The 22,998-nt window shown below is 39.2% G+C and overlaps 3 protein-coding genes across 4 annotated transcripts in view; 1 reads left to right on the top strand and 2 right to left on the bottom strand.

The window, feature by feature from the left end:
* Nucleotides 1-592, bottom strand: part of lrrc49 (leucine rich repeat containing 49) — a 34,121-nt gene extending 33,529 nt beyond the window's left edge. Inside the window, exons 1-3 of one of the 2 annotated variants that reach the window (XM_085247953.1) lie at nucleotides 515-592; nucleotides 286-407; nucleotides 95-160 (exon numbers count right to left, since the gene is read on the bottom strand). In XM_085247953.1, the coding sequence (XP_085104079.1) occupies nucleotides 95-160; nucleotides 286-369 (150 nt within the window). In that variant the 5' untranslated portion in view covers nucleotides 370-407; nucleotides 515-592. The remainder of the gene's footprint in view (nucleotides 1-94; nucleotides 161-285; nucleotides 408-514) is intronic. The other variant, XM_085248031.1, reaches the window with a different exon arrangement.
* A 7,728-nt stretch (nucleotides 593-8,320) lies between these two features.
* On the top strand, nucleotides 8,321-13,943 carry larp6a (La ribonucleoprotein 6, translational regulator a). Its single transcript, XM_085247856.1, has 3 exons — nucleotides 8,321-9,171; nucleotides 10,847-11,045; nucleotides 12,456-13,943. The coding sequence occupies exons 1-3, from the start codon at nucleotides 8,336-8,338 to the stop codon at nucleotides 13,548-13,550; spliced, it is 2,130 nt and encodes a 709-aa protein (XP_085103982.1). The 5' UTR covers nucleotides 8,321-8,335; the 3' UTR covers nucleotides 13,551-13,943.
* Nucleotides 13,944-17,263: 3,320 nt separating this feature from the next.
* tm2d3 (TM2 domain containing 3) lies at nucleotides 17,264-21,962 on the bottom strand. The gene is made up of 6 exons (XM_085247766.1): nucleotides 21,668-21,962; nucleotides 21,162-21,248; nucleotides 19,593-19,747; nucleotides 19,285-19,459; nucleotides 18,680-18,755; nucleotides 17,264-18,562 (listed from the first exon to the last, which is right to left on the bottom strand). Exons 1-6 carry the CDS (start codon nucleotides 21,771-21,773, stop codon nucleotides 18,397-18,399), a joined length of 765 nt encoding a protein of 254 aa, XP_085103892.1. The 5' UTR covers nucleotides 21,774-21,962; the 3' UTR covers nucleotides 17,264-18,396.
* Between the last annotated feature and the right edge of the window lie 1,036 nt (nucleotides 21,963-22,998).

The following is a 22,998-nucleotide window of genomic DNA, read 5'->3' as shown; positions in this document are numbered from 1 at the left end:
TGAAAAAAGATAAAGAGACCAACCTCTAAACGCCTTGAAAACTATAAGCACTACATAGCCATTACTATTCCAGTGTGCTCTTTTAATGACTCACCATCGCTTGTGCTCTCGCTGGCACGAGAGATTTCACAGTCGTGAGGTGCAACTTGCAGCTGTTGATCTACAGAAATATTGAACAGTGTTTATCTAATAAGACACAGGCAAATATGCTCAGACATAACCGTGTATCGACACTTTAAGTAGTGTTTGGAAAGCGTCCGTAAATTTATTAAAAACGGTATTTACCATAGGGGTGAGAAACATCCATTTTTCGCTTGTGTTCTGTTTATGAGAGCGGATGATTTTACCCTCGGCCAAATCCTGCTCCATCTAGCTAACGTTTACTGAAGATGGCAGTTAAAGCACACCTGACAAAACAAAACAAAAGAAAACTCGTATTATTTATGAATGATTAAAATAAATATGTGAATTCAACTGCTACAGCTAAGTTATAGCCTAGATTCGTTTCTCGTACAGAATAGCTCTTCACCTCTGCAGCTACAAACTTCCCCGAGGGCAACACTGTTACCACGGCAACGACGGGCGTTGCTTGGTTACACTCACTTCCGGTGTCGCTAATAAGCACTGTGCAAGGAAATGAGAACACGTTTCCCGCTTCGGTGGTGTTTAATTAAGTCAACGTGGGTTTTTCTAAGTAATAAGACTTAATAATAATCGGGAATTTACATGGGTCTCCTTACCCTTTTTCAAAAACTGATCCTGAATATTTCTCTGTAACAGCTGACCGCATCAGTTCAGTTTAGCTGACTGTGGACTCTTTAAAAAACTGCTAAAACCTTTTCTATTTAATCATTCCTTCTGTCGACATTCTTTTGTAATTTCAGTTGTACAGTGCTTTGACTGTGAAAAACAATATCTAAATAAACTTTACTTACTTATTAAGTAATCAAAATACAATCAAGTACTGTAACTATAACCTGGTCTCACATCTTGCAAATCTAATTCAGGCTAATTATGTTTACTTTTTTTTGTGTTTGGGTTATATAATTGTGATTACATGTAATCCATTACTAAACACCCCTTAATTTGTTTATCTTTTAATAGAATATATTATTGCCTTGTAAGCTATTATTTCATACCATGTTTACATCAAGGTTATGTCACAAGTTAATTTGTTTTTGGTCAAATTATCATGAAACAGTAGAACTGGGGTACTGAAAGTAGTATCCCAAAGCAGCAGCACTGGCTCTCTAAGCTGCTGTAATTAGTCTTTCACTTTATAAGCTGCATCTGACAAAGTACATAAATAACAGAGAGTGGGCAGTACGAGGGTCACTTGGGGCTATCCGTGTTTACAGAGTATTGAGTCTTGTTTCCATTTTACATCACACTGAAGATCATTCTCAGTTAAACAGGTCAGGGATAGCATTCAGCCAATCAAATATCCCCTCTCAGAAGACACCTATCTCAAAGTTAATGCAGAAGAAAAAAGCACTGCTTTGACATAGAGGTAGACCAAGCAAAAACTATTAACCTTTGCCCTGGTCAGTCACACCAACTTTTGAGACTGAGGTAGAGTCAGTGTTTTCAAGCCAGCCAACCAACAGAAGAAAGTTAGATAGGTCGAAAGAATATGAGCAGCAGTATCTTCCGCATATCCTAATTGTAGTGTAATGTGTAATATGTAACACAACTAAACAACATTTGCATATAAAACACATTAGCTGTGTATTGTATGCACTTCTCCCATCAAATTTCTGAATACAATTAAACCAAAGTATTTCAAAACCCTGTAATTACTTCGACCTGCACCTGTGAAAATATTGAGGGGTTTTTTTTCACTACTTTATTGCACTCCATATAATTGATGCAGTGCTGACAAAAAATAAAATTAAACACACATTAACACTCGTAGCAGACCTTCTGCACTGTTTTTCTCTGTAAGTATAAGAAAAGGCACAGGTGCAACACATAGCACTAATTATGTTCTATTTAGCTGTGTCGCTAAGTCATAGCTGCAATTTTGGAATTTCTCAGAATGCTGATTCATCCACAGCATTAGCTTCCTGTGCCCTCTTAACATTTTATCTGTGCAGCTACCTGAATTTGAATGACAGTTAGTTAGTTAAAAGTATGTGGTGTATGTAACACAGGCCTAATAGATCTAAACTAGTTTATAGACATAGCCATACTTTATATGGCTGCTACAGAAAGTACACAACATGTATGAGTACTAAGCTGAAAACAAAAAAAACAAAAAAAGGGAACTGAATTAAAAACACAAATTGCTATACTGAGTTGATGACTGTAGAATCAGAATAAGAAAATACACTGGCCCTGTTCCCAAACTGCTTTTTTAGTGTCTACTTGACCATTGTCAAGTAGAGATGGAAAAATACTATTTCAAATGTATTATTATTGAGAGGGATTATTATTGATTGGTGTATTTTGGAGAGCATATGTACAGTTTTTTCTCTTAAAGACAATGAACTAGATGACCTTGTGGTGCTCAAAGGCCAAAAAAATGATTTTGAAAAACTCATCCACGGTGTTTCTTCCCAGAAATCATCCACTTGTTCACAGAAAATGATGCAGAACCCTTGCTGATAATCCAGTGAATGCTTCACTTGTTTCATCATGTTACAGCCTTATTCCAAAATGGATTCAGTTCATTTTACCTCAATATTCCATTCTCAATACCCCAAAATGACAATGTGTAGAAAGTTTGTTTGAATTTCTTGCAAATCTTTAAAAAAAAAACAAAAAAAAAACATTAACAAACAGTACATAAGTATTCACAGTCCATCTGTAGGACGCTCAGTTGATTGGACATGAGATTGGACATAGAACACACCTGTCTATGTAAGGTCTCTGTTATGGCCCTGTCCATAATCTGTTTTGGTGGCTGTTGTTGTCTGTGCCTTTAAGTCTTTGCAGGTCCCGGAGTGGATGAGCTGACGGCTGCTGATTGGTCCCCTGGCCATGTGATCTTCATTCAAATCCCTCACCAGCAGTTGTCCCGGGGCAGCCACTGACAGCAGCAGCAGACCTGACCCTGGCCTCCAAAACCTGAGACTTTTGTGCCTGTGACTTTGTGCGACTTTTTTGGAGTTTTGTATATAGTGTGTACATTAGTTTTCATTGTAAATAGCCTTGTAAATAGCACTGCAACAGAAGGGGTGAGCTGCCTTATTGTTTTTCCTTGCACTGTTTTCTCCTGTTTATTTCAGTTAGGGAGTTAGGTGTAGCGCTTGTCTTTTGTTTGATGTTTGATTTCACATAGGGTTTTAGATAACACCTTCTCCTGACTTAGCTGGTTTTGTTTGTTATTTTGGCCTTTGTTCACCCCGGAGCTTCATTTTTGCAGTGGAGAAAAATAAATCACGGTTCACTAAGAAATTGGTTTCCCTTTGTGTATGGTTTTGGGGACCAGGGCGGGGCAATTCTTTCAAACTTGTGTTGCGTTCCTGTACCCCTAGACTGGGGCGTAACAGTCTCATACTCGACAGTCCCTGTCAAAGCAAGGAAGGGAACAGAAAAATTCCTGTGGCACTGAAGGACCCAATAAGCACAGTGGCCTCCATCCTCCATCATCAAATGGAAGAAATTTGGAACCACTAGGTCTCTTCCAGGCTTGTATTGTAGAGAGGACTCAATAAAAAACACACCCTGTGTGGACTTTACCAGAAGGCATCTGAAGGACTCGACCATGAGAAATGAAATCTTGTGGTCTGAGACAAAGAATGAACACCTTGGAGTGAATGCTGAGTGTCATGTCTGGAGGAAACCAGGCACCACTCATCACCTGGCCAAAATCATCCCTGTAGTGAAGCATGGTGGTGGCAGCATTATGCTGTGGGGATATCTTTTTGGCAGCAAAAAGTGGGAGGGTTGAGTCAGGGTAGAGGGAAAGATGGGTGGAGGAATGTACATGCTTGATGATAACCTGCTCCAGAATACCCCATCTCCCAACAGTACAACAAGCCTAAGCACACAGCTAAGATAATAAAGGAGTGGCTTCAAGACCACTCTGTGAATGTCCTATCAGAACCAGAGCCCAGACTTGAACCTGATTGAACAGCTCGTGAAAGATCTGAAAATGGCTGTGCACTGCTGTTCCCCATCCAGCCACATGGAGTTTGAGAGGTTCTGCCCCAAAATAGGTGTGCATTCTTGCATATAAAGCTCGTTGCATCATATGCAATAATTGTTGCCAAAGGTGCTTCAACAAAGTACAGAGCAAAGTCGGAATACAAGTTATATTTTTGTTTTATTCTTGTAATATCGTAAACAGAGGGTATTTTGCACCTTGTCTTTATCCATAGATTTACCAGTCTTTTCACTCTAAGAACCATTTAATCCAGGGGGTGGTTAGTCAGCAGCCTTGCCAAAACAACAATTGTCATAAAATAGATTATGATGTATTTTCAGCCCTTTTTACTCTGGCAGTAATAAGCTGTTGCTAAGTGAAGACAAGTCCAGATTCATCAAAAGGGACATCCCACACACTGCCTGTCATTGTCTATTCATGAAGCACAGGCTGACACATATGATGGGAGGTGATGAACAGTTTGAGTGGCAGGCCATATTGACAAAGTACTATTTAAATTTGGCTCTATATAGACAGATATTTGGTGCTCTAATTCAGATTGTTGTTTCCTGGACAGAAAACAGACACAGCACCAAATTTTTGTTTTGCAAATTTCTGCCATTACATATTTTGTTAATACATCAAAAGTTTAAATTGGCCAAAAAACAACTACAAAAGATTATAATTATAGTTAACAAAGATCAAAGAGGTAGATACGTCCACACATAAATATGAAATGAGTACAGCTTGCCCTCAAACATTTGAAATGTGAACCTGAAAATATCACATTCTGTATAGGTCTGACATACAACACAGCAAAAGGTACATATATTGTTGGTTGCCAGAGAAACGTATACCCTCGGGGGATGTGTTTTTTCATCATGAAACAACAAATAATCAAAATATAGTGTAATTGTACCATCAGTGCTGATTTGTTGGCAAAAGCACAGTGTGGCCTTTGCCTTGACTGACAGATGAAATCTAGATATACAAACATCATTTCTAAACATTCAAAAGGAAAAAAGAAAGAAGTGTGTGTATGCCTGCATTTCTCATGCTGTGGGGATATATATAACAGATCCCCTTTAGTCATATTGAAGCGATCTGCCTCCCTGCTACGGACAAAAAGCAACCCCCATGTGCGTGTACATGGTTACAGTGTAGGGCGAACACTTGGGTTAAAGACAGAGAGACAGAAAAAAAGAGAGAAAGATTGCAAGGGGGTGACTGAGTTCGCGCCAGTTTTTCTTGTCATTCAAATCGGTTAGCAAACATTTTTGGTTAACCCTTAATAGCTGAAACGATTTATGTCACATCACAGATTGTGTGAAATTAAATGAACGTGACAATGAGGGGTTAATCATTTTAAACATTTATTTCCTTGTGCTTCTTTAAGTATAACTGTAATTCTGTCTTTTTGCCTACAGACAGATTGTATGATCCACAGTATCATTATATGTTACATAACAAGGTCAGTGTTTGAAAAAAAAAGTGTAATAAGAGAAAACACACAGTGTAACAAAACTGAAAGAATTACTTTAATGTATGCATGCCCAAACAGCACTTTATTTGTTATGTGGATTGGAATAAGTGGGGACTAGCAGGGTTACAACCATGACTCATTTCTTCAAACAGGAAAGTAAAATAGAAACATGAAGGGGAAAATTTGCCTGGTTGTTCAGCACCATTCTTTCGATCATGTGAAATCATACCAATAATGGCAGGGTCTGCTAAAGAGACGAGCATTAGTGTACATCCTTACATACTTAAAACAACAACAAGACAGCAACATCAAAAATAGCAAATAAGGTTTTCACAGTGGTACTCTTTCTATTTAAGAATCTTAAACTCAGGTGGATATACTGCCCATCTGAAAGCTTTCTCTGAATTAAATGAGTCATTTTAAGTGGTTCCTTTGCTTTTAAACATTTGCTAGTGGCTGTCAGGCTGCACAGCTGTGCTAACATAAATATAGTAACATTAGCACCAGCAACAAAGATAAAGAACAGGCAATGTGGATCCAAATGTCATAGATTTAGGGGAAAGGTCATGGGGTTACACAAGTTTTTAGGGTAATGTCAGTTCAAAATTTCATCATAACCCATCCTAGAGCTGTTGAGATGTTTTAGTCCAAAGTAATGAAACCCAGAAACTGACAAAACAACACTGACCAAACAGGAAATGTCAAAGTGATTGATTGATTGATTGATTGATTGATTGATTGATTGATTGGATCTTTATTTTGAACATGTTGAAAAAGTACAACAACATAGAAGTAAAAGAGACAAATAAACAAAGCAAAACAAAAGGAAAACGAGCAACCACAACTACAAATAACTTTCATGTTCAAAAAGGAGCAGGAAGAAGCACAAGCTTATTTAATCCCACCCCTTTTCCACTATCTAGTAATCAATAGACAACAGAAATACCTCTTTGCAATTACATTATATGTTATGTGTTTTTTTATTATAAATTTTTCATATATAATATACATATATGTTTCTATCTATCCATACATACGTATATACACATACACACATTTTCAATAACCCCAGTAAGACCTCAAAGGATACACAACCTACAGATATATATACCCATACCAACATACCCGTGCACCCGCACACACATGAAAATATTAGACAAGAACACCCTTGAATCATACAGAGCCACTCCAATCACATAAACAAGATTTTTTTGTACCTCATTGTAAATTTTTTGTAAACACTATAAAGAGATGAACAGATGTTTGAAAAAAGAAATGAAAGTGGCTATGTATGCCAAGGAACAATTATAGTTAAGAGGAAGTGGACTGCGGGATTATTTAGAGGTTTTTACCATGAACACAATCACCCTAACAGTGTTTTCTGACTTCTGTTTCACAGAAAACTTTTCTAATTCACTAGATTTACAAACCGAAAAAGACAGAAAACACAAATGCAATCCTGGGTATTTCTACAAACTGGCAGGCTCTCTCAGTTGATCCTAGCAGATAAGCATACAATAAGACACTAAATGCTTTAGATTATTTGTTGGCAAACTTTTCTTTCCTTTCTCTCACTCATTGTCTCTCTCCTTCCCCCCTTCTCTCCCCATGTTGCATTGTACACAAACTGGAGCACTGTATGGCATGTGGTGCAGAGAATGAGTCAGACTGCCCACCAGCTGTGAGCCTGGCTTGCCAGTGGGGAGGAGTAAAGATATTTCACGCAGGGCTGCATGACATCGATGTGGGTGATTTGCAGGGTTATTAGCTGAAAGCCAATGGCTAGCTGCAAAAATGGACCTCAGGTAAAGCCTATAAAAAAGTGACCATATGATTATAATTATAATATTCCAGCTGGACACCTACATACATTTCCTCTATAACAGTAATGAAATCAGTGACTCTGAAAATATACTTTATTCTTATTAAGGGCTCAGGGTCTAAGTCAAAGAACAAAAAGTTTCACTTTTATATTACTAGTTTCATTAAAGAGCAAGCAAAGTAATAATTACAACAGAAGTATGGTTTGGTAGGAAATGCACACATTTTAAATAAAAATGTTAAATATTTACTGTTTTTTTTTACTTACATCAACAATGGTCACTGATATTGGCAATCATTTTTGGAATTAATATTCTTTGGATTAACTTATGGTAAATGGCCTGTATTTGTATAGCGCTTTACTAGTCCCTGAGGACCCCAAAGCGCTTTACACATTCAGTCATCCACCCATTCACACACACTGGTGATGGCAAGCTACATTGTAGCCACAGCCACCCTGGGGCGCACTGACAGAGGCTTATTTCAAATAAAATTTAACAAAAAGTAAAAATCCTGACATGGCTTCGAAACAGTATATTGCAATAACTTAGCAGGAAAAAAAATCTATAACAAGAACATAAAACTGTTTTTTTAAACCTTAAACTGCCAGTTCAGGGTGGGTTTCAGTGGGCCCGTACATTTGGCCAGTTGCATACAAATCTTGAATACATCGTTTTTGAATAAAGTATAACAGAATAAAACAAATATAACGTTTAGTTATCTGTACTTTTAACCCCTTGCCGCCTCTACCGTTCCCGAGCGGCTACTGTTGTTCAACTTTCCTGCTTGCTTTGGGGACATGTACCTGTAAAACTTGCCTCCCGCTTGCCACTACACGCTAAAACCCTATTATCCAATTAGCAGCGTTAGCGGAGGGGTTCGTCCTTGGCACGCCAATTTTCCAATTAGAAACACGTGAATTTGCTCCCCTACTTAGAGACATGTGGCCGGGACGTTCGCGTTTTCGCAGACTTAGGCAACACTCTGGGGGGGAAACTAAAAATCAAAACATGTACGCTTTGGTGAACGCCTTCATGCGTTGCCTCTCCTTTCTCTTGCCTCCTTCTTGGCTTTGTGTCAGCTTTTGCTTGTGGGTTGGGAATGAGTGCGAAGAGACGCTACAGCGGCCCAATCCCAGAGCTCGTTTCAAAAGCAGAGAGCCTCTTACATATGAGGAAGTAAAAGCAGCAGCAGAAGCAGAAGCACAAGGAGGCTCCAGACCGTCGGTCTCACCAGGTCCAGACTGCGTCTCGCTGGCTGCTACAAGCCCCGCTGCTCCTAAGGGCCCTTCGTCGGGTCTGATTTGGATAGGGGGTCTCTGGCGAGCCGTGGAGCGCGTCTTCGGAGCCCCCTGGGTCCTTCTCCGCCATCACCTGTGCCCGAAAAGGCGACGTGCAGCTTTGGGCGCCCAGTATCCTGTCTGTGCCTTCGAGTCGGGTAAGATTAAAAGCTTCCAGAGAGGCGCTGCTGCTGCTGCTAAAATCGTGGACGTGAAGGGACCGGGTGAAACCACCTTTACTTATTCGAAGAATATGAGCGGGTCCGTGGGGGTACCCAGTGTGAACTCAACGGAATGCGCCTCGGATGCGTCGGCGGAGCAGGGCATCGATGAGGTAATTACCGTGGACCAGCTCTCGCAGGAGATGGGGACGGTGACGATAACAGTGGCCATTCAAGCGGCTGAGGACGAGGAACCCGAGGAAGTGACATCCAATAATGCTGACTTCCTCGGCGGTAGCTGTAGCGAGGACGAAATCGGAAGACATGACAAATCGAGGTTTGTGTTATTTGCTACTTTAAGTTAATTACCGTAATGCCTAGTGCTGTGAAAACTCAAACTAACTAAATCCTATCCTACACGTTAATGTGAAACCTGTTAGTTTAGTTGTTCAATTCCCTCCAAGGAAGTTCAGCAAGGTTGGAAGTAAAACAAGTGACTGTGTTAGTTCTTACTGGAACCCCACGAGTGTCTTTGTGCTCTGAATTTTATTCTTAAGCTGATGATTACAGCACGGGAGCAGCTTTGGCACAGTTGGACTGTTTTGTTTCAGTATAAGAATGCCACTCACATGAAAGGCTATTGTAGAAATGTCACAAATTCCAACAGGTGCATCACAGGCACAACAAAACCCGGCAACGAGTGCAGTAGATGAAAATAGATGCTTACAATTGGGAGTGTAAATCCTCACAGACACGGGTGAGGGATATTATTATTTATTATTATTGTCTTTTGGGTTGGAAGTGTTTAACCACCAGTAGGCAGCATCATAGCTATAAAGCTAGACACCTGAGACGGAGAGATAAAGGATGGCACCTTCACTTTAATCTAATTCCCCTGCGTCATGGCCTGCTATTTTTATCCTCTGGCCTATAAGGTCCCTACTTGAACTACATGCACAAAGAGTGAGTCAGTGGTAGAAAGGCCAAAGGGGAAAATAAATCTCTTTCTTCATACCAAGCATTTGTTTACTTGGAGCTACTGAGGTGTGACCTGTGTGACAAAGGGCTCGGTAACGCCTGCAAGCTATGGCTTTACAGCACGTTTTTCACACAGCTGGTATTTTAAGTGGTTAAGGTCTAGGAATCGTTTTTAGGACGTGTTAAATGTAAGCTGTTGGTTTGTTAGTCTAATATTCCTCCTGCATTCCTCCAGAGAACTTGTGTAGAGTGACTTGAAAATAAATGTATAACTATCGAATAATCTCTTGCGTTGTCTTTGCTCGTGCCTCTCGTCCTATTTGAGGAATGCAGGAAGGTATTCTCTTCTAAATTCTTGTCGTGCTTTATCTGACATCCTGGGGAAGATGTGGGCTCGTGCCAGCTGTATGGTCAGTGGGCTGGAAAGCTGCTGAGCGAGGGTGTGTGAGGGAGGAGGCTGGAGGAGGTGATGAGTCATCCACAAAATTTCATTCAGACCCTCACTCTAATCTGTAAGGCTACCTGACTGTGCAGCTTTACGGCAGCTGTCAGGCTGCTGTCAAATTATGCCTCAAAGCTTCAGTTATGCACTGTTGATACCAGTTTTTGTAAACTGTGTGAAGTTGATGTGGTGAACCACCATATTCTATGTGGGAGGGAGAGCCTGTGTCTCTGGCCTTCAGATGGAGAGGTCTTGGCAGTTTCAGGACTGGTGGGACACTGGTGTAAAGGTCTGGCACTGAGGCATGGTGACTGTGGCTAGAGACGCAGCTTGTCAACTGCTGAAAGAAAAATCAGGAAGGAAGGAAGCAAACGGTCAAATGCTTCTCATGCCAGCATGTTGTTTGGAGAAATGACAGGATAAGATTGTATTACTGCCAAAAACTTGTAAGCCTCTGGCTTATTGTATTAATGAAAGTAAAATGTGTAACAGTTGTAATGTTGGTGGTTGAGGATATGAAACATTCTGCTATTTCGGTAACGCACTAAAAAAGGTTCTCTGGCCATGATGCACGTTATCTTCCCACACACAGTGGTGCCGGGACCAGCGGAGGAGAACTGGAGGAGGAGAGCTGGCAGCCCCCGGATCCAGAGCTTATCCAGAAGTTGGTTACTCAGATTGAGTACTACCTGTCTGATGAAAACTTGGAGCATGATGCCTTCCTGCTTAAACATGTCAGACGTAACAAACTCGGGTTTGTTAGCGTCAAGTTGCTCACGTCCTTCAAAAAGGTAACGGTGGCAAAATTTTGAGGTAGTCTAGAAACACGGCAATGTCTCATTTCAGTACACATCAAACTAAGGTGGGAAAGTACACACGCTCTTCTGCTGCTGGCTAAAACATACACATCACATACTAAATTTTATACTAGAGACTCAGAATTATGTCTTGTATTACTATAGATTAGCCAGTGTGTGTTGCGTTGCACATTGTGATTTATAGTTGACCACAATGAATAAATTAACTTTTAAGTAATGCTGAGAGAAAAGGTAGTCTTAGAATTGAAATATGGCTAAAGATGAAAGTCATTTTTATCTCCTAGTGACAGAAGCTTGTGAGAGCTGAATAACAATGACTGGCTGCTTCTAGTGTCAGCATGACTAGCTGTTGCTGTTTGGTGATATTCTCACGTTAATTCACAACAGCTTGTGCTAATTTCAGCTCAATTCAGATGTGTTGGCTTTTTTTTTTTTTTTTTTAGATCTGTTTGCACAGATTAAACCTAGATTGTATTCATGATCATTCACACATTTATTACCCTCTACTCAATATCTCTGTATAGAATAAACTCTTGACAGATTACATTGGCCAGAAGAAAAATACTGATGTGCATTTTCTAAAAAAAAAAAAAAAAATTCTGAATTTGATGAATAAAAATCTTTCCAGGTCAATATTTTTAGACTCAAACAGAATAGTGCTACACTTCAAAATAATTATTTGCCTTGCACTTGGTGCAGGCTCTGTTCTGAAAAAGCAAACTGTCATGACTGGTTGCTTCTTGCAAACAGTTTGAACAGCAGGTGGGTGGGACTGTCCTGATGACATCCAAAACTTGTACCTGAGAGGATCATATTGACATTGTTTTGGGGTTTTTTTTTTAATGTAATAAGTATACACCTGTGCAACAGTACATGTGGTAGACGATAAAGAACATCATACTCCTTACTCTAGTCAGTTTAATTTTTCCTTCGGTGCAGTATCAAGCAATGTACAGTACTTGGGTAGTGACAGCTGTAGACCAGTTTAAGGCATAGTGAGATACTTTAACAGAGTACTAGTCACTACACGTTTGGAATGTACTATATGGCAAACTGACTATAGTAAGGGATGAGCACTTGCTGATTTAATCTGATTCAACCATGAGCTCAGAATCACTGAGCTAAAACATAAGTTTGGGCAATATAGTAAAGTCAGAATTTTTGGCTTAAATTAATGGGTATAATTAGAGATTTAGGAAGTATGATTAACAAGAAGCTGTGAAACATTCTTAGTCTATCTTGGTGACAGACTGAAGTTAGCGTGGCCATTTTTACTGAAGCTTAATAACTCATAATTAAAGGTAGTTTCACTGAAATTGTGACCCGATGGTCACTGGGTATATGACTGTAACAAAGATGTTGTTTGTTTGTTTTTTCCCCCAGGTGAAACACTTAACTCGTGACTGGAGAACCACTGCTTATGCTCTGAGACACTCAAAGATCCTTGAGCTGAATGATGAGGGGCGTAAGGTGCGACGTAAATCCGCAGTACCAGTCTTTGCCAGCGAGTCACTGCCCAGCCGCATGCTACTATTAAGTGATTTGCAGAGGTGGCCAGAGCTGGCTGCTCTCACTAAGGATAATGGAAGTGCTGAAGGAGGAGCCATTCAACAGGAGCAGCTGATGAAGCTGTTACTGAAAGCATTTGGAACATACGGTGCCATTGCCTCTGTTAGAGTCTTGAAACCTGGAAAGGACCTGCCGGCTGACCTGAAGAGGCTGAGTGGTCGCTACGCTCAGCTGGGCACTGAAGAATGTGCCATTGTGGAGTTTGAGGAGGTGGAGGCTGCTGTTAAAGCCAACGAAGCTGCAGGGAGTGAGAACGGAGGACCCAGTTTACTGGGGTTGAAAGTGGTTCTGATTGGCACCAAGCCGCCTAAAAAGAAGGTACCAAAAGAACGACCTCGTGAGGAAGGAGGGATGCGGAAAAGCCGCTCTCTAAACAGCCGGGTACGAGAGCTTCAGTATCATGGGGACGACTCTGCTTGCAGCTCTTCGGAGACAGAGAGCACCCCTACATCTCCCAGATTGGCTAGAAAATCCCAGTCGTGCAACAAGCTCAGCCCCACCACTGCAGGCATTAGCTTCCAGAATAATCACCTGAGTCCAAGTATGTCCCCACGTAACAGCCCCTGGTCTAGCCCTCGTGCTAGCCCGTGTTCTCAGCGCAAATCTCCTCATTCCCACAAGTCTCCCTTAGCTGTTGAGGGTAGACTGAGCCCTGAGTCTGGACGTCGTTGGGCAGATTACTCCTCAGACAGTAGCCTCACACCTTCAGGGAGCCCGTGGGTTCAGCGGCGGAAGCAGGTGGCATCACAGGAAAGCAGCCCGGTCGGCAGCCCGATGCTGGGTAGAAAGATCCAGAATGCTGATGGCCTGCCGCCAGGAGTAATGAGGCTGCCAAGGGGTCCTGATGGAACTCGTGGCTTTCACTGTGTGGCGATTGAGAGGGGAAAGACTGCTGCTACTCAGACTTGATATGTGGAGCCTCATTATGTATTCGCTGACCCCCCCCCAGAAATAAAATGAGATATTGGAAGTTTAAACAGTTCTTGGCCATGTTGCTCAAGCCCCACCCCACATTTCAGACTGTGTAGATATATAATTTTTTTTTTTAGTGCATCAGTTTTGAGTCTTTGTTATATTTTTATACAACATTTTGAGTTACCATGGTAACATTAGTGATTTACTAATGGAAATTTGAGTGAATGTAAATTAATATTGTTTTGAGAGAGAACTTTGAATACACCACTGACGTGAACCATGCCACCTCCATTGTATGAGAGCTTGTTCTACTTGGGGTAACCTGGGGGAAAGGATTCAATTTTTTTTCTTTTTTTCTTTTTTTTTTTTTTTTTTTTTTTAAGTTGGGGGGGGGGGGGGGGGGATTGTCTTGTCCTCTTGTATGTGTTTAAAAAAAGGAAAAAAAAAAGATCTTGTTTGTGGATGGCGTATAAATGTGTAAGTCTCACAGGCACATGGACTTGATAGAGATATCGCCATATGCCTTTTCTGTGTCTGTCTAATGTGAGTTCCATTTTTACAAACTACTTAAACTGAGGCCATAATTGCTCCACTGCCACGAAGATTGGAATGTTCAAATTGGACATTATTTTTGTAAATTTGTTTTATTTTTATTTTTGGTACACTTGGTTGGAAAGGTTCTCCTTATCCCTATACATGTTCAGCAGTTAGCTGCTTGATTGTTGCTGCTTATTTTTTTTTTTTTTTTTTTTTTTAAGTTTTACTTCTCCTTGCCATGTTTTCATCAGTCTAAGCCCACAATGAGGTTTGAGGGATTTTCAGGTCGGCCAGAATAGATGCTCTTATGTTCTTGCCTTTACATCTGAGATGGGGTATTTGTACACTGCAATTCCTATTGTACAAATAAATCACTAAATATGCACTCTGCCTGAGTTCTTTTTGTGACATTACTTTTGGTCATTTCAAATGAACACGACTAATCTTATTTTTGACTTCAATATGTGAGCAGGATTAAGTGAGATGTTGTTACTGTGCCCAGACTGTAGAAGCTATTCCAAACTTGGAAAGCAAAATTGGCTCATTCAAGTTGTTGGGTTTTTTTTGTTTTTTAAATGAATTGCACAGATGGGAGGATGATGACATTTTTTGGATTATTTGATCCTATGACTTTATCATTGGATGGATATATAACAAACCATCTGAGAAAAGGAAACATGGGGGGATTATTTTAAAAAATGCAACATGTACTTACTAGACTACTGATCATTTATTGCATCTTGCTATGGTAATATGCAAACTATCCATTGAATTTAGATTAAGACAACCTTTCATACACTTAACTCTGTCAGGTCGCACAGCGACTGCAAGTGAACGGCTGTTCTCGAGTCTTTCCGCAGCATCTTAATTAGAGGTTTGGATTCTGAAGTGACTATTGGACAGGATCATTGTTTTAGTACATTCCTGTCTAAATTTGGCTTGGTGATTGGTGTTGTCTGCTGGGGAATATCACATCTGTCTTCTTTGTACACTGCAGCATGGTCCCCCCCCCCCCCCCCTGATTTTGTCTGTTTGCTCAGTTTATGTAAACATTCTTTTACAAGCCTTTCAGGGTCTGCTATGGAGAAGCATGTCCATGTTGCTTTCCTTATACAGTTACATTTTTCCTGCAGATGTTCCTTTTCTGCATTTTACATACAGATTTTATGTATTTGAAAATTGCTAGCCACTCAATGACTACAAAAACAACTTCCTACCACAATAGTAAAATATCAGAACAAAGGAGGCCAAAACCAATTGTTTGTCCTCAATTCAGATATTTCAGAGCTTTGTTTTCCCTTTTGCACAGATAAATCATCTCTGCTCATTTGTATAAAACTAATTACTCCATTGTGATCCCATGTTGTTGCAAAGCCAAATGAAAAGATACAATGGTGGGTATTACTTTTTATGAGCAATGTAATTTGTGCCTTGTCCTCAGGCGGTTTCCAATAGTTCTGAGCAACCATTTAGATATGAAAGAAGGGCCCGTGCTGTTGGATGCTCGTAGAGCTGTTACGACTTTTAAATTCATGTGGTTGCATCATTCTGTCGATCCACGTTTTTGTTAGAAATCTTATTTCCTGTAGGAGTAAGCACAATGGGAGGACACAAGCTCTTAGGCAGTGTTGGATGCAGAGGTTCAGGGACTATGCTCTAAAATTCAGAGATGCAATGGGACTAAGTGGGGTTGCGTAAGAGAGGGATGAATAAACTTTTGTTCTCTTTGCATGATTAGCAATTCAAAATTAGGAAGTCGTGATACTGTCTGCCTTAAACAGATAATATTTTGGCTCAACTCCATGTAACTGTTAATGTTAGCAGTGAGAATAATGACTGTTTGAGAAAAGTACCACAAGATTAAACTATTATTCTCATATGATGATTCTCTATAATAACCATTAGGGAGAGTTTCATACTTACACCAAATAGGATAAAAACAGATAATAGAAAAACCAACTATCACAGGGGCCATTATTTGTAATTGGGCAGTGTGCAGTTACATATGAATAAAATTATTTAGTAAGGTCATTACGCTATTTATTTAGGACTTGAGAGAATTAGAAGGATGTGGAGAGTACATTTGTTAAAGAATAAAACTTCACAGCTTTTCATATGTATTAAGTATTGTATAACTTTATGTAACACCACTGTGAATTAAGCAGTATACTGCTGAATTACTCCATCATTGCATTGCTAGTTATTTTACATGGTTTTAAAAGCCTATACCATATAGTCATGTAGTCATATTGCACACATTTACACCATTACCTATCTATGCTAAACCCACTGACTAATTGTACCCATCAAGTTCACAGTCCAGATAAATCCATTAATGTGAGTATGTAACAGTACAGCATGATTCAAACTGAGGTAAGGCTGGAGCAGTCAGTAGGAACAAATATTATCAGGAGTATATTATGGATTATGGATGCAGAGTTGAAAAGCCTCTGGTTGGTGTTTAAATTACAGCTCTCCAAGAAGAAATAATCACTAGACGTCTCCTCCTCAACTCAGAGAAGATGACAAACACTTACATCAGTCTGTGGGAGGGAGCTGTAGTGACTACGAGTGGGTGGAGTAAAAACTGGGGAACTAGAATTAGGGTGGAGTAAATTTACAACGCTCAGCAAAGCAACCAATTGGAAAAGTCGTATCAAAGCCCAAGAACCTGCTAGAAAGGAAATGTTTGGGTTTTTTTCCCCTTTCTTTCATTTTTTTTCAAACCTTGTTATGTAACGTGGTTGCATATATATTTATATCAATTTTAGAATTACAGCCTAATGCATTAACTGAACTAACCATTACCCTCTGGATAAACATTTTAGCTACAGTCCCCTGCAGCTATTCAGTGCCTTGTTTATGGGCTCTTTAATGATATTTTATTAAAAGGGGAACATTGCCTGGCCACTGCATTACCCTCCTGGTGTCACAAACCTGTGGGTAATGAAGGTTACTGGCACCTTTCACTTTTTAATTATATATATATATATAGATATAAAGAAACTGTCCTGTTCAAGTAATTGTAGTTCTGCTGTAATCAACTGAGTATGTCAGTATATTTGTGTGGCCCTTCAACTGACAATATTCACCTCTTATTTTTCCTTTCAAAATTCTCTGGTGTTACCATACACTATAAATACATTTAAAAAACACACATGCACAGTGAATTGGTTAGCAGTGCTGTGTACATTTGATAAACAAATATTTCACAATTTTATTTTCTTAACTAAAAAACAAAATTTACAGTGCCCTTACAGAGGAAAAAAAACCAACTTAAATTGACACATAAAACATATTTACATAATGTGGGTGAATTAAAAGATTTTACAGTGTTAGTACACAGACTTCTGTAAAGGATGATGACGATTTCACAGAAAATTGCCACTTAAATGCAGAGGATATCTCCAACACGGAAATCACAAGGAGCCGAGTTTGCTATTGCAGCACATTTCAAGCGTTTCAATATTTATCACAAACACAATCATACACCGATTGTTATCTGTTCTGCAACTGAAATCCAACTACATGCTGCAGGAAGAGACAGTTACACTACTTCCTTGTGGTTTACTACCCAATGCTGTTGTGAGACTATAGTAGCTTTCATTTATTAAACATATGAACTTTTATAAAATAAAATGTACCCCTGTTTGGAGAGTGTTCTTACAGGTGTGACCTGCACTGCTGAATGAATGTAGGTGAAGAAATAAAGTACATGCTGAAATAACTGTTCAGGTTGTCCACTGAAATGACAATCAATAAAAAAAAAACGCCTTAAATCCCTTCTGCACATTCATACTTTCAGGATATAAATATCACCTTTCAATTTGTCCTTTGTGTGGTGACACTATAAAATTCTGCATGGCCATGGTTACCATTTGACCCCTATTAAGGCATTTAACTTGCAATAAGAGAGAAGCAATGCACAACTCCAATGGAAAAGCGTTGCTCCACAGGAAACCACAGGTACCTATCAGCAAGACAGAGCCTAACCACTAGTTAAGTCAAAGAAACTGGACAGAGGTAATTACCGGTTCCTTATACTCCTGCACAGCACCATCTGCGCAATCTCAACAGGACATGGACGCAGAATGATTGGGATCAATCTGATGGTTGTGTGGGTAGAATCATCATTTGTGTGATGAAGAAAACACTTCCTGCTTGTTAGCAGATGGGATGAAGATGTGTTACACAGCGAGCTTAGCCAGCCAAATGTGCTAAGAACACAGCATCTCAGCTCTTCAGTCCTTTGAGAGTGAAGCAGTGTGAAGAGCAAAGCCAGCCATGTCCCCAGGGCTTTGCTTCAGATATAGAGAGAACCGTCAACGGGTCCTACATAACCAACCCCTATTAGAAGGACGTCAATCAAAGTCCAAATGCCTAGGCCTCCAAAGCTGAACAGTTTGCCCAGACCCTCTCTCCACTGGCCCAGGTAAAACCGGTCCGCTCCAAAACCACCAAGTGTAATGCTATGGAAGGAACCAGAAAAAAAATAAGTTTCATCACATATCCTAATCAATAACGTGTCTTTGCATTTCCATTATTTAAGCTTGTTGTAATGGTTTTAATATTACTGTCAGTTTTACCTGAGTGCTAATGCTGTTGACCATTTGTATCCACCAGTCCAGTTACAAAATAAACGTTTTGGAAAACGTCTTTTACCTAAAAAGAAGTGAAGACATAGTGAATGCTTTCATGCACAAACAAGCAAAATTTAAACAAGCTGACTGAAAATACAACAAACATTACATCAAAAATGTCATGTGGAAATTTAAATAAATCCTTGCCAATCAGCTGATCTTAATGCCAGCTCACATCCGCTGATGTGTTTCCATCCTGCTGATAATTCGCATATGGGGCTATCCTATTTAAGCAGCTTCAGCCTGCATACAAATGCTGCTGTGTCTGCAAGTAGCTTTGCAACCCACCCCAACCCCAGCTTCTTTACTTTATGGTGTTTCTGACTTAAATGTCTGCTGTCACAGATGTTTTATTCTGTGAAGAGGTCCTGCTCTGCTGCTCTACCTGCCTGTGCGGTTTCCACAAATGGCCAAGCAACCATAAGGGCTCTCTAGACAAAACCCAAACATAGCTCTACTGCAGATGAAATAACAATCATACTCTAGACTGCATGACTTTAACTGACGACTTTAGAACCTAATTAGGCTTTATAGTGGATCCTTGATCATACCTAAGCAATGTACATGATCTAAGACATCACAGGTGGCATTGTAGCGCTTGCGTGGGCAAGAGACTGTCATACAATTGGTGGAGTTTGTGCAGCGATACTGGGAAGGGTCCAGCTGCCAACAGAACTGACAGGTGATATTGAGAGAAAAATTGGTTTGCTGCTGTCCAGACTCTCCCTGTAAATACAAAGAAGAAAATAAATTTCACTACACAGCAATTCCCAAATTGAAGCCTTACTAACCCTCTTAACAAACAGATAAAGATGGTACAGAATTACTACAGACAAGAATATTTGACAATATTACTCACTATGCAGTGAACGCCTTTTTTGGGTCTACAGGTAAATAAAGTTGGTTTGCCATATGTGCACTTGAGATGGTAATCGCATTGAATGCAATGAGCTGGCAGGCGGTGACACAAACCCCCACTAGGACATTTGGATGTGTCTTCATCTGCAGGAAACACTACAAAAAGTCCACCACAAAGTTGCATTATCTATTTTAAGACATTTTCAAGCATGAATAATAAATATTTTGTGCAAAGTAAGCAGGCTTTCATTAAATCTGGCTGCTGGTGGTGGCAACAGGCTGTGACTTGTGATAACAGACTGTGGCGGCAAAATTAAAAATACTCCGCTTTCAAAGAGGGCAGGCCATTAAAGAGTCCTTGAGCAAAGCTATTTAGTCTTGATTGCTACATTATAGCTGCATGCTGGGCAGTAAAGGAAAACTGTTGCTGCTGTTGTTGAAAAGCAATTAACTTAACAAATTCTGGTTGAGATCAAGACTTTACTTAATGATATGCAGGTTAACAAAGAAAAAAAAACATGCAATACTTAGACAATGGAAATTAATTGTGTCTGAAGTAGGCAGTATTACTCTGATTTTGCACTGCATTTTATTCAGGTTCCCAGATAACATGGACATTCTTAAATATATGTAAAAACCTGCAGTTTACAATCTCATTACATACAGGAAATACAAATTTATAGTGATGCTCAAGCATGGGAAATAACCAACTTCAAATATGTCAAGTCCATCGCAATTGTATTTCTCCAAGCTTGGTTGTTTTTTTTTTTGTTTTTTTAATCAGTGCTGCTATGTTACAGCACAACTCAGCACCCCCAAGTCTCATGCTGTTTCCATCCTGTGTTCAGACTCAGAAATAATAATGTTGTATAGATGCTAAAAAGTGTCTAGGTCTACCCTTTCCCCCCCTTACAAATAAGACTGAATTAGGGAATTGATAAATAATCCTGATGTATGAGCAAAATCAATAGCAGCAGTGCTACAATGAAATCTTACCAATATCTTTAAGAAAATGTTACCTTTAAAATACATTTCAAATAATCCAGCATCAACCTGTGACAGGTGTGCCATGCTTTTTGCCCTAGAACAGCCTTCATCCCTCTAAAGAAAGGGGTTTGAGTTCAATTCATGAGGCATGAACTGAAAGTCCTGGTTAACAGGTTATTAATGGAAAACTGAGCTTGCTTACTGCTTAATAGAGCCGCATTTCTTTGTTGTTAAGTGCTATAAAAAATATTAAACAGAACGTCCTCTTGATGTACAAGTCACATCTTGTCACATAACTTCTTTATACAAATGAATCCTCAATTTCTATTTGAACCAAGCGAGGACTTGTTTTTCTAGCTTCATTTTGGACTACTATTCAAAAACTCACACTCAAAGATTTAAATTTGGAGTTCAGGAAACTCTAATACTAACCGTTGTGAATGCGGCCCTTAGTCAATCTGTTTTTTAGTTTACAAACAGTAAACTAAAACCCACACAATATATAAATTCATTATTAATAAAAAAAAAAAAAAACAGTTAAATAAATAACGTTACAGTCAGTATGTTTAATTTTGATATTTACCTGAGGCTGCATCGGGGACCACCGGGCTAGTGATGAAAGGTCCATCTCTTGTGTAGTGGGTCTCAACATTAGTTGTGCTCAGGGAACCTGACAACAAAGCGGACAGGTCATATATGGTTGAACAGAAATTAGAAGTCTAAACACGCGTAAGCAGCTAGAGACACTGGTTTTTCTTTTAATAAAACGTGCTAATTATTGCTTTACAATAATTTTAGGAAGCTACTACACAGAAGCTACTCGCTGACATGTTCTGTCATGCTACAAATTAGCATAAACAATGAACTGTTAATTGTCATAGCTTAACTTGCATACGACACAATTAACAAAAGGTGTTTTTGTAAAATAAATGTTGAATCCGTGTTGCTCACTACAGCCAATGTTTTCATTGCTACCTAGCTAAATAAACCAGTGTTATGCTAACTTGCTAGCTAACCACCTCATGCTAATTCAGTTGGGGAAAGGTAACGACCAAAGCGAGATCTATAAGTGTATTATTGTAAGCATACCGTTAACACACTGTAACATAAGGTCCATAAACAATACAGCGATAATTCCGTAGCTTTTAAGGCACCGTCCTCTGTCCGGTCTCCAAATCTGACAGACACTAGCCATTGTTACCGCAGAGCTAAAGAGAGCTGCATTCACGTCATGTAGGAAACTGGAGTGCTAATAGTCCTCTGATAGTTTCAAGCACGGAGATAGAGCAGTTTTTGTTTTGTTTTCTTTCTTTGTTTTAAATTAACAAAAATCACTAAAATAAAACCCCAAATAAGATCTGAAAATATTTTTCGTTTGAGGTCATTCTAATACAAATTAAAGGTTAGGCAATAGGGGAAAAAAAGACTAAGAAGAAGAAGAAGAAGAGCCACTTTAATGTAAAAAAAAAAAAAGTAAAAAGAAAAAAGCAAAACTATTATCAGGTTCTTTGGTTATTTAGTTAAAGCTGTGAACATGCAACGGAAATCATATTAAATTTCATATATATGGTGTTTGATAGAGGACTGCATTAGTTTAATCCTTTACCCATGACAAAATACATTGTGTATTAATGCCATTCCATAAATGCAGGACATTTTCTGCCAACCCATGAATTTGAAAATCTTGAAAAAGAATTTGAAAAAGGTCAGTCCTCTTTGAACTGTGTCAATGTGTCCAATTAAAGTGACCCTGTTATGTATATTACCAAAAGCAGACAAATTAATTTCAGGGTTTGCTGCCTTTATCTATACATCTACATTTTATTATTCAAAAGTCTCTGGAATTACACTGCTAGCATCCTTTTCTAAGAAAATACAAATACTAGGACCGATTTGCAGTCCTGTTACCAAACGTATAAAACAAACATTAAAAACATAAAATATTAAACATCACATTTATATCATAATCTATAAAGAAATCCAGCCATTTTAACTTCAACCTTGTTACTGCATCATACCGATAAAATAAAAACAAGCCTTGAAATAGTTACAGTAATCTTCAAAACTAACTGATCTTGTGACCTTAGTGTAAAACTAGAATAGAACTAAAGCTAAACAGAAATGTGCTATAATAAAAGTTTGAACCTTTCCCATTAAGATTGATGCAGCAAAAACCTTTCCCGTCTTCATCTTGCTACCCCTGGTGCATGTTTTAGCAACATTTTGGTCCGTTCTGTTTTATAAATTCTTAACTTTTTATGGAAATCACCTTTCTGGCGAGTCTATCACATTGTTCTGCATGCTGTGAGTTGTTAGAAAACAGTGAGGAAAACCATGGGTAAAATAAATTTTACCACCTGACACTGGTATGTTCCTGATTTGTTATTACATGCAGTATGAGGAGCTGGCTCAGTCTTGCT

The sequence above is a fragment of the Mchenga conophoros genome, linkage group LG1, assembly GCF_057382185.1.
Source record: "Mchenga conophoros isolate Kocher_MC1m ecotype Shallow Benthic linkage group LG1, M_conophoros_male_GT1.1, whole genome shotgun sequence".
Classification (NCBI taxonomy): Eukaryota; Metazoa; Chordata; class Actinopteri; order Cichliformes; family Cichlidae; genus Mchenga; species Mchenga conophoros.
Note: the sequence above shows the minus strand (reverse complement) of the source record. Positions and strands in the feature narration are given on the sequence as shown.